The sequence below is a fragment of the Amblyomma maculatum genome, chromosome 6 (genome assembly GCF_055883805.1).
Source record: "Amblyomma maculatum isolate TAMU_Amacu chromosome 6, ASM5588380v1, whole genome shotgun sequence".
NCBI classification, from domain to species: Eukaryota; Metazoa; Arthropoda; class Arachnida; order Ixodida; family Ixodidae; genus Amblyomma; species Amblyomma maculatum.
In genome coordinates this window covers 25,480,850-25,492,540 of record NC_139349.1, presented here as the reverse complement: position 1 = coordinate 25,492,540, position 11,691 = coordinate 25,480,850, and the positions used below count along the sequence as shown (strand labels likewise).

Sequence of the window (11,691 nt, the reverse complement as noted above, 5' to 3'; positions counted from 1 at the left end):
TCATGTTTGGTTACGCTTAAGACAAGAGGTCACAGACAACTGGAAACGCACGTATTAGTGTCCCTTACGTGTTGGTTAATAAATAGTGGCCACACAAACGCACACAAAAAAAGCACTGTTCTTAGTGTTTCTTGACAGGGTGGTTGGCGCCTACGAGCGCAGAGCTGACAAGAGCATTGCTCACGCTTTCATTGGTGTACAGCGCTGACATGACGCTTGCTCAAATCGAGGCGAATATGATCGCATGCAAGCGGAACGCCGTCCAAACAAGGATCGACAAGTTCTTTAAGACACTGAAGCAGTAACGCCGGCTGCCGTGAAGCATGCTGGCTGCGTAGAGTTTTTGAACAGCACTTTTTTATGCTTTGGTGTTTCGGAAGCCTAATACCTCACCCTTGACTGTTTTGATCCAAGAAATATTTGTAAACTGGTAAGTCTTTTTCATGCATTAATTTTTTCGGACTGCCTGAATTTTCGGACGTTTTTGCATTCCCTAGAGGGTCCGAAACATCGGTCGTTGACTGTAGTTGCAGGCCGACGGCTTTTACAGCATGAACGTGAGAATGGCAATTATGTGCCAGAACCTAGCACCAATTTTTGTGGAGGTCACAATGCAAACGCACTCGTCTTGGTGGTGGCCTCCGGACCGTACATTCCATTTGCCGCCAATTTCATTCTTTTGAGGGCAATTATATCGATGGTAAATAATTCACAGACATTGGAAGCCAGTCAGAGCCCACTTTATTGAGTTACTGTTAGCTTTGGTGGTTAAAAAAATTTGCCAATACGCTTTTCTTCAATTTCTCAAAATTTCATTTTTGACACATTGGACATTTTGGAGGAGCGATATCTCTGGTTCTTTATCAACTATTTCTATGGTTCTATTTTTGCTAGGAAGATAAACTCATCAGCTGTGCAATAATATTTACACTAAACCACTGTTTGGTCAAGAAAATTTTCAAAATAAATAATTTGAGTTTCCAAAACATTTTCTCGTTCAAGTTTGAAGAGCTGTAACTTTCATCCAAATTATCCTAGAATACTCATATATATGCTTACTGCACTCCTTGGCGACTCTAGATCATTCAGAAATAGTAATAGTAATCAGAGTAATCTCCACAAGGTCTTACGTTTAATTACCAAGGCTCCTCCAAACAAAAGGCATGCTTTCTTTGCTGTATCAAAAACTATTTGCATGTAGAAGAGTTTTGGAATCAGAATACAGTCGAACCCGGTTATATCGAACCCGGATATATCGAATTTTGGTTATATCGAACTCGCAGAATATCCCCTTGAAAATCCCATGTAAAAGTATAGGAAAGCCGCGTCATATATCGAACTCAATTTCACCGGTCGTTCGATATATATCGAACTCCGCACCACGCACTGGAAAGTGTGCCTTCCCCAAAGACTATCGCATCACCCTTGGCCGTTTGCCGCGTGACGTTTTCAAGCCACGCGCGGAAGGAATGAGAGGGGACAGTTCTGGACAGCGCCGCGCCCATTCCCCAAAGGCGCGCGCATCTGCAGTTATCGTTTCCCACGCGCCAACACACGACGTTTGCAAGCCATGTGCGTGGGTGTGTGTGCCCATTCTTTTGCCGAGCTATCTCTCTCCTTCAGCACGCGCTACGCATGCGCCAAGCCAGCTCAGCCCGTTTTCAGACAGACGTCGGATGCTTTCTCCAGCGTGTCGCGAACCCTCTGCGCGCGGCGGCTGACGTGGCTATGGCGCCTGCGGACGTTAGGAAGCGGCAGCTCTCCGTTTTTTTTTTTTTTTTCGAGAGTCATTCTTTCTTACCGTTGTTGTACGCGCGACGTAGCGTAAGATATGGCGGCTGCTGACGTTTAAAAGCGGCAGGCTTTTTTTTTTTTTTTTTTGTGGGAGCCGTTTACCTTTGCATGTATGAATCAACGAAAGCACGCAGTCTGCTGCTGCGATCATGACGCCCGCCCCAAGCGCGGCATGATAAATCGAACCAGGCTTGTGCAATCAAGCCATCAGGGGCACTCTGCCAAGTTCGCTCCCCGCCACCTGAGGAGCTATAAAAAGATAAACGGGCCCTGACGTTATCGCTGCGCAGCATCTTGGCACGCTGCCAAGAAATGAGCTGTGGATGCGACGACCCAAACGGAGTGACGCGCGCCATCGACATGCAAGCGAAAACGCTCGCGATTTCTGCCGCAGCGACACAGAAACCTTGTATTGAGCTGTCGCGGTGGCTCGAGTGGCAAGAGGGACGCAGTTCCAACAAGTTTGAAATTTTTCGCTCTGTCGCTGCCGCTCGTCGCTGAGATCGCTATATCGCTTGCATGTGAGCGAACTGGTCTTAACACATTTTTTAATTTTCAAATTCTCGGGTGCAAAAGTGGAGGGTGGGTTCATTATGAGAGTGGGTTGATTAGGAGACAAATATGGTATCGTTTTTTCACATCGTAAGTGCCGTCACAAGCCGATTTTTGTATATCGAATTTTCGATATATCAAACTATTTCGCGATCCCCTTCGAGTTCGATATATCCGGGTTCGACTGTACTAAAATGCACAAACTCTGAATGTTTGGCGTAAGTCTAAGACCAGGGTCTCCCCTTAAGTGCAACATTCAGTTACTGTGCGAGAAGAATTTTTTGCAACTTTTGCTGCGCAGTACAAACTGCAGCTGCGGGAGTGTCGATGGTTTACGGAAGAGCCGCTGTTAGAATCGCAGCGACGCTCCCTTTCAGCACGTCAGTCGCATCGGGTCACGTGACATGGCAGCACTTCCAGGGAGTGTCGATGGTTGATGAAAGAGCAGACGCCGATCATTCGTTGAGTTCGCGCTCATTGCATGTTCGCACTTTTGACTTTATGACCAGCTACATGCTTCGTCACAAGCAAAAAGCATTCAGCACTTGTTCCATGCAGCGTTAAAGGAGGCGGCTACCATTTATGCCAAAGTAACAACTTCTAAACTGGTTATGAGGGAGTGGCGGTGGCAGCGAGACCAAGCTTGCCACGTATATCGCCAAAATACGCGATTTGAAGTGGAGACATATGCAAGCATGATGCATATGCAAGAATCCTGTGGAGAAAAAGATCAGGCTGAAGAAAAATCTGTACGGTAAGATCTAGAACCAGAATAAGTGAATATTTTCCACCTTGTCGAGTGTCCTTTAAAATGTTATCTTCATGATGATACTGTGATAATGCTACACCAATTTTAAAAGTTGAAGTCCAAGAGAAAAAGCCTAGCTGTCTCAAAAAATAGAATTACTGGCCGCCTTTTGTAAACACTTTCTCGGCACACGGTACAATACAGCAGCAACTTTTACTCTTGCGTCAAAACACGAGCTTTCCTGGCACTGACTACTATACGATCTCGCATAGTAAGCTACATTTTAAACGTAAGCACCAGAGCCCGCAAATGAAAGAGTTAAAGGAAGCCTGGCACATCAGATGACAAGCAGATCGCCTACTCCAAGATGACGAAGAAGAGGGAAGAAACAAGACTGACCTCATTCTGTAGTGGTAGTGACTGTGGTGATGGTGTTACTGGTGCCCTGTTGTTTTCCAGCTTCTCCATCTCGATAAGAAACTGCTGCATCTCGCGGCTGCAACGAAAAGAAAAAAATAAATAAATATCCGGCATTCCATCAATGACACCTTTAAGCTGAGCCAAACTCCTTCCCATAGGTGGTTAATGAAAATTTTCAAACAGGATGCTTCATTATGTTGCCGCACTAACCAATATAACTTTTTCATGCTAAACACATACTACCAAAGTACCAAACGAAAAAGTTTAGCATATGTTTACCAACCAAACTGTTCAGCACATCATTACGTTTCTTTAGCAGTTCACTGTTCGAACCCACTCCTGTACCCACTCCTCGACCCATCCCGTGACTAGTTGTCCAGGATATCAAAATGCTTGCCTAATAATTTTTAACCAAATAAATGTACTACTACTACTACTACTACTACTACTACTACTACTACTACTACTACTACTACTCATACTACTACGACTACTACTACTACTTTATCGCCTCCATCGAAAAAAAGTTGCCACGGTCGAAATTCGATACCGCATCCTTGGAGACAGCAGTCTAGTGCGTGCCACCAAGGCGGGTACTACAGGTCGAAGAGTTTGAGGAAATTCGCACGAAAAGACCACAGTGGCATTCGTTTAGGTGACATTTCATACCACTTTCATTAAGCTATGAAAGCTGCTACACTAATCGCACTAAACGGTTTTGGTAGTGAAAACAAATAACATCATATTCAAGCAGAGCTGGTAAATGGAGCTTCCAAAACATAACAAAACAGCAAGGGCCACAATCTGCAGTGAGAAAACTGCTCTGCAATGAAACTATTCAGCACACTCAATCGACACTCACGCATGATCTTCCTGCTGAGACGCCAGCCCCTCTTCGAGTTCAGCGATTTTTTTCTTTTGCTCTTTCAGCATCAGCTCCAGCTCTGCAAACTGCACGATAAACGATTGCACAAGAACCCAGTCAATGAATAAAGGGCATTGAAGAATACTGAAGGAGATTCTTCACTAACTGAACAGCTTTGCATGATGATAGTATATACTAATAGATATTCACCGACAGTTGCGCTATGCTACAGCCAGTGCAATGCACTCTGGGTGTCGTGGCCGCGTCGGCGTGGTGTACAGCCCTGCATTGCCACGAGATGCTTCTTTCCATGAACGATGAATTTGCAGTACAAGTCAGTTCACCTGAGGAGCTTCATGTGTTCAGACACTTGCACGTCGGGTTCCTGAATATTTCGTTCTCACAAAAAAAAAAGAGCTTAGAAGCTGGTCAGGAAGACATAAGAAAATTATGTTCAACACATTTAGTTGTGTACCCGGAGAGTATGGTAAACTGCCAAGGTCTTAAGGCCCAAAACATCATTTGCGTGGCTTCGTGAGGCTGCATTTTCGGCGATTTCTGCAATGTAAAATTGTGGATAAATGCTTTCGTATTTAAGAGCCCATATGGGTGACACCAGTCTCTTGGCACATAGACAAGGCAGAGCCAGACCAGAGACAGCAGTTCACGCACTCTTCACCCACCTCTCCAGCCAAGTAAACTGCCAAGGTCTTAAGGCCCAAAACGTCATTTCTGAACCATTTAAGCTTAGAGGGAAAGTGCTCAAAGTGTTACCAAAGAGGCAGTCGAATTCAACTTTGCGTGGCTTTGTGAGGCTGCATTTTCGGCGATTTCTGCCATGTAAAATTGTGGATAAATGCTTTCGTATTTAAGAGCCCATATGGGTGACACCAGTCTCTTGGCACTTGGACAAGGCAGAGCCAGACCAGAGACAGCAGTTCATGCACTCTTCACCCACCTCTCCAGCCCATCCATGGTCAAGAAGGGCATGGCGGAGGCACAAACACCGAAGCGCCTCCCACCCATAGCAGTGGCAGTGCTTGTCCTGTTACACGACCATCCTTGGACGTACAAAAGCAATCGCGCACCATCTCGCAAGGTATTGTGCGCTCATAAGGTGATCAAATTTATCCCATGTATTGTTCTCTTATAAAAGCTTGTGTCAGAATTTGTAAATATAATGAGGGTCCTCCTATTCGCAAAGTACACTCAAGAGATCCACCTTTTTTTCAGACAAATAACATGCCCAACGACCTAATAACGGTTATGCCCACTTTGAAATCCAAAGGCATGAATCGATGCGTCCCTGCCGAAACTAAGCCAGTTTTCATTAAGGTTCATTACTAGGCCTTACACCAAAATTGATAGCCCTTTAAATAGCCGCCCAACAATTACAGCAGAGAGAGAGGTCTTGAAAAACAATTCTCCTTTCTTTGGGAGTGTTCTCCCCGATTAGGCCTTGTGTGCACACTGGGGCAAGGATGTGAGCCGCCAGCTAGTCTTGTAATAGTATCTTTCTTTGAAGGCGAACAAATAAAACTATCTGAACTGCACCTTGGTGGACATCAACTTTTCAGCTACCACTTTGTACATCTAGGAATTCACCCATTCATTCACATTTTCATCACCAATTCATCATCACTTACCAATTCATCACAATTGGTAAAACAAACTGCAGACTAGGCCAGGTGACCCCAACAGCTCTCAGTTGATTTCACTGGTCCAGGACTGTGTTAACCAAGCAAATTTAGCCAAGCTTTAAGCTTGGTTAAGTTTAACCATGATATCAACATTCTATGCTAACTGGAATAAGCTCAAGCTTATCGCTGCACAATATTAATATGAGCACACTTCCGCTGATCCAGCTACCTGGGCAAGGTCCCAACCGTGGGTCTGGGTCTCGGCGTCGCATGTCGGCTGCACGGCCTGCATGGCTCGAGACAGGCAGCGAGGTCGGGACGGTGTCTGGCTGCAGCCGTCCTTGAGGCTGACCACCTTTTCCTCGACCTCATCCTCCACAGCAGACTCGTACGACGTGCTGCTGCACGAGCTGGCACGCGCACCACGGGGTCCGCCATCGCCTGCCACCGCGGGCTGCTCCAGCTCCTGGTCAACCTTCCCGGCACACCAGTGCGCTATACTGTCAGACTGCACCGGAACTATGAAGCCCCCAACCACTACAACAATGGTTTGGTCTGGTTTGGTTTAAAGGTTCCAACGTCCCAAAATGACTCGGGCTAAGGGACTCTCAGTAGTGAGGGGCACAGAAAATTTCGACTATCTGGTATTCTTTAACATGCACTATCGCACAGAAACTCCATCGAAAAGCGGCCGCCATGGCCGGGATTCGATCCTGCATCCTTGGGCACAGCAGTTGATCTACCACTGCGCCCCTGTGGCGAGGTGGTGCATCACATGTTTCTTAAGAGCCACACTGGACATTATTACAACGAAGTGGTTGAAAAAAAAAAAAAGTAAAGAGAAAAATGAATGAATGAACTTATTTCATGCTGTAAGCTCAGTAGCCAAGCCAGAAAAGAATGGTATCACCTATGCAAGGGGTGCACGGTCCACTTTGGTTGACATACCATTTTACAGAGGTTCAACTACAGTGAAAGCTCGTTAATTCACAACTCGTTAATTCGAAATTTTGGATAATTCGAAATAGTCATCATGGTCCGGTCCGCAGTGCATAGAAGTCTATGCGCGTAACAGCTCGTTAATTCACTCAAAAATTGGCGCCGCCACCCATAATTCGAACTGCGCGCCGCCGAGCGGCGCTGTTAAAAACCATCGTTGGAAGCTTTCACGGCAGAACGATAGATGGCACAACCATCAGGGTGCCGCTAGTGTGCTGAAACAAGTACTAAACAGTCTTTCCTGCCGCGACTCCTTCGAGGAACGACGTTTTAGTGTTATCGACCGCGGTTTCGTGTTGCATTTCGTGAGCCCTCGTTTTGCACGCCGCTTGTTGTGAGCTTGTGTCCGCGAGATGTGTTCGCGTGGGAAATACTGTGCCAAGACGGTGAAGGAGAAAGCGGCTATTTTACGCGAGGTGGATGAACGGAAGGCCAGCAAAGTGGAAATCGCGAAAAAGCACGGGATTCCACCAAGCACGTTGTCGACGTACGTCCGAAATAGGAAGGCCATCGAGGATGCCTATGAAGCCGAAGATTTCGCCAGCAACAGAAAAAGGCTTCGGTTAGCCAAGTATCCGGAAATTGAGACCGCTGTGATCACGTGGGTGAAAGAAATGAGAAGTGCTGACATTCCACTGAGCGGCCCAATTATCATGGCGAAGGCGGCAGATTTCGCCCTGCGCTTGAATGTGGAAGATTTTGTCCCCTCCGAAGGATGGTTTCACCGCTTTAGAGACAGACATAATCTTGTCTTCCGGGTGTTGTCTGGAGAAGCCAAAGAAGTGGATGCAGAAACTTGCGCCACGTGGCGAAGCGGTGCTCTGCAGCAGTACTTAGAAAGCTACTCGGCACATGATATATTCAATGCTGATGAGACGGCTTTGTTTTATAAGCTCCAGCCCGACAGAACAGTAACATTTAAAGGGGACAGCTGCGCTGGCGGCAATCGAAGCAAAGAGCGGATTACTGTTCTGGTCGCCGCTAATATGACCGGGACGGAGAAGGTCCCTCTTTTTGTTGTCGGCAAGGCACATAAGCCTAGATGTTTCAAGAACATCAGGACGCTGTCGACGGAATACTTCGCCAACAGCAAGGCGTGGATGACGGGCGAATTGTTTAAAAAATGGCTCTTGAAATTCGATCGGAGGATGGAGCTAGGGAAGCGACAAGTTCTCATTGTGGATAACTGCTCGGCACACAAAGTCGACGCCGAGCTGAAAGCCACAAGGCTCATCTTTTTGCCCGCCAACACGACTGCGGCCTTGCAGCCGATGGATCAGGGGGTGATCAGAAACATCAAATGTTTCTATAGGCGCCACATGATCGAGCGCATGACTTTGTGCACTGGAAACCAGAAGACCAGCACCATCACATTGCTCACAGCAATGCACATGTTGGTGCGTGCATGGGAGCAGGTCACGCCGTCCACAATTGCCAACTGCTTCCACCACAGTGGCTTTGCTGCCGGAAGTATGAAAGAAAGTGGCGACGATGGGAGTCCGGAGCCTCTGCCTGCGGCTGTGCGTGCTGTGCTGCAGGACGCCAGTTTTGATGATTACGTTGGAGTAGACAGCGATGCAGCAGTGTGCGGTGCCCTAAGTGATGAGGACATTGTCGCTGAAATTGTTGGGGAGCAGTCTGTCCCAGAAGAGGCAGAAGACGAGGACGACGACGAGGAGCAAGAGCCCGTGCGTCCATCCGCGGCAGAAGTTATGGGAGCGCTGAATGTCGCGCGCCTTTTCTTCAGCTTTGAAGAGGGGGAAGAAGACTCCCTGCGTCGCATTCGCATGCTAGAAGACCGAGTGAGTACGGTAGCCCTCAGAGAGAAGAAGCAGAAGATAAGACTTTTGCTAAATAAATGTTTTTCGTGCCCTCCGGGCATCAAACGCCTTCATTTTTGCTCACTTTCATTAGTTCGAATTTTGGTTAATTCGAACTGGCCTGGCGGCCCCGTGGAATTTGAATTAACGAGCTTTTACTGTATATAGTCAGGTGAAGTCTGTCCACGCTTTACTTCGTAAAAATGATATTTCACATCAAAATCTCCTGGCATGCAAAGAACCCTCCAAACATTTCACAGAAAATTAACGTGAAAAGCCTTGATATGTAGAAGCAGACGTTATGCGTGTGATGGGGATAACGTGTCCCTATAGTTTCGGCCATTGGTCATTAAATTTTACGCAGCAGAAGTTGTGCGCAAATGAAACAGTTTTTATTTGTCTGTGACAACATCTTTCCTAATTACCGGCCACCAAACTGAGGGTGGCCCTTGCATAAGGGCGGCAGTTCGTGTTTATGATAGGAGACGTCTCATCGCCACTTGCAAGTTTTCTGCGGATCAATACCTCCCTGTAAAAATTAAACCACTTTTCGTTACAGGTTTATTATTTTGGTTTGGTTACAAGAACTTTCCTCAAAAATCTGGTGTTAATCCAGTAATTGTGCCTTCTTATATGGATGAACAAAGAAAGTTGAAAATGCTGTTGTAAAATGCATAACATTCTGTTTAGATACGAAATGACTGACAAGGAAATGACATCAAAATGACACAACCGAAACCTTAGCTCCGTCCTAGCCCTATCTAGTAGTGATTAGTGCATAGTCACTACTGTGTTGTCTGCTTCCAACCAATCTCATTGTGCATCAAACTGAACAAAAACTGAACAAGTTCTGTAGAGCTAAGTCAGTTGCAGGTTCCGCACAGTTTATTTTTTTCAACATCTCTTTCCACGTGGGCAAAATGACTTTTTCTGGAGCTATAGGACATTGTACAGTCTGAAAGCTCATTCAAGACTAGAGTCTCCTGAGCAATTCGAGAGGGTTGGCAAATATGGATACAGCAAGTTCGCAACTGATGTGCTGCAGGCTGCCTGCGGTGTCTGATCGGCCAGAAGATCATATAGCAACAATGATATACCGCTCAGTTTTTCAGCTGTTTACATACATACAAATGCAACATGGAAGACAGAGGCCAGCCTGCAAGGCACCACCCAGCACAGCGCTTTGCACAGAGGTCCTCGTGTGCCTATCATTAACACTAATTTACAACATCCCAACGACTCCATCACCTAGATCTAGCACAAACACACGCACACACCTTGCAGGCAGATGACTGCAGTCCATTGTGAGCACCCCCTGGGGCAACTGCAGGGGTGGAGTAGTAGTCATCGTCGTCGTCCTCTGGGTCCTGGTAGTAAAGGAAGGAGTGGAGTTCCTCGTGCAGCTGCCGAAAGCCCGGATGTCGGTCCACAAAGTTGGCCAGCGTTCTGTACTCCGACAGAACCTGCCGCGCCTGCTGGGGACTCAGGACCTTCAGCAAGTCGTCCTCCTGGGACGGCCCAGTTTCCTGCAGGAAGTCCCGCAGCTGCCTGCAGCAGCAATATGAAGCCGCATATGGTCAGGCTGCATACTTTTAATGCGCTCGTATACTACACAGCAAGCATTTGCCAACCCGTATTCGACCAACATAAAAGCGACAAAACACTGCAATACATGACCCCTGTTGCAGCTCCAATTCATGCAATTCTATATGTTCTCACTGTTGCCAGCCACAAAACTTGCATAACTTCCCAGTGTAGAGTGTAGAGAACTAGTCCAAACAGTTGCAGAGGGGACTTGCGAAACGCATAGTGGATGCCTTTAGCCCATGGCCCCTCCATGCTCTTTTCTTTTGGTTGTTTTTGTTCCTTCCAAGAACGCATTAACAGGTAAAAGACCATGGTGATGTTTTAAACTGCAGTCAACAGAAGCCACACAACATGCCCAACCTTGTAAGGTCTCTGTGATAAAAGGAGGATCCAGTCTTACCTGACAATATCAGCCACATCCGCATCGGTTAGAGCCTGGAACTCTGGCTTCTCATCTACTGCTGGTACGTCTTCCCCACTGCAAGAAAGACTGTGCCTTTAACACAAATCCTGGCACTTTAGCGACAGAACATCAAGAGCAAGCACCATTTTTATAACCTGCTTTCCGGCTGGCAGTGGAAGAAAACCCATGCTTGACTCCCTGCTGTGCTGTTTACGACATTATGTGTGAGCGGTCCTTGAAAATTGCAATGCCATTTTGAGCAGCACATTTTCCAATGCTCGCAAGGCACACACTGAGAACAAGGGACTAAGTTATTTCTTTGATTTTTCTTGATTTTCTTTGTAGTGGCTCATTGTTGATGTGAAATTGCATAGTGTGGAATATCTATACATGTTGAGGGACTAAGTTCCCTCAACATGTATATATATTCCACACTATGCAATTTCACATCAACAATGAGCCACTACAAAGAAAATGCACCTATTCAACAAACAGCCACAACCTATTCTCGAAGTATGAACCTTACTATTAAGGCCGGAATACATGAAGCGTTCTTGCCGCGTCAAGCCGGCGTTTTTTGCCTGACGGCGCGCAATCGATGCCCGGCATCTGAAAAAATGCGTGCCGCCGCAGATCTGGCCCTGCCAGATATTTGACACGTGGGCAGAGCGGCGTCCTCTTGAACCGGAAGCTACTGTGAATGCGAGCTAATAGGAGCGTAGAAAGCAGGCAGTTCCAGTTTGAGCAGCCGCTGTCAACATGGCCGCCATGGCAGACGTGATGTGCTGCAGTTTGGCCGCAAAAATGTGATTATCGTGAAAATAAACGCTTAACCAAACACGGAATGTCGCTTTTTTTGTAAG

General features: G+C 46.7%; 1 protein-coding gene across 3 annotated transcripts in view; it reads right to left on the bottom strand.

Moving 5' to 3' along the window:
* Positions 1 to 11,691, bottom strand: part of LOC146185287 (uncharacterized) — a 36,626-nt gene that overhangs the window by 15,626 nt on the left and 9,309 nt on the right. For all 3 annotated transcript variants that reach the window (XM_084606234.1, XM_084606235.1, XM_084606233.1), the window contains 5 exons: positions 10,826 to 10,903; positions 10,116 to 10,386; positions 6,249 to 6,494; positions 4,377 to 4,465; positions 3,494 to 3,590 (listed from right to left, as the gene is read on the bottom strand). In XM_084606234.1, coding sequence (XP_084462360.1) covers positions 3,494 to 3,590; positions 4,377 to 4,465; positions 6,249 to 6,494; positions 10,116 to 10,386; positions 10,826 to 10,903 — 781 coding nt within the window. The remainder of the gene's footprint in view (positions 1 to 3,493; positions 3,591 to 4,376; positions 4,466 to 6,248; positions 6,495 to 10,115; positions 10,387 to 10,825; positions 10,904 to 11,691) is intronic.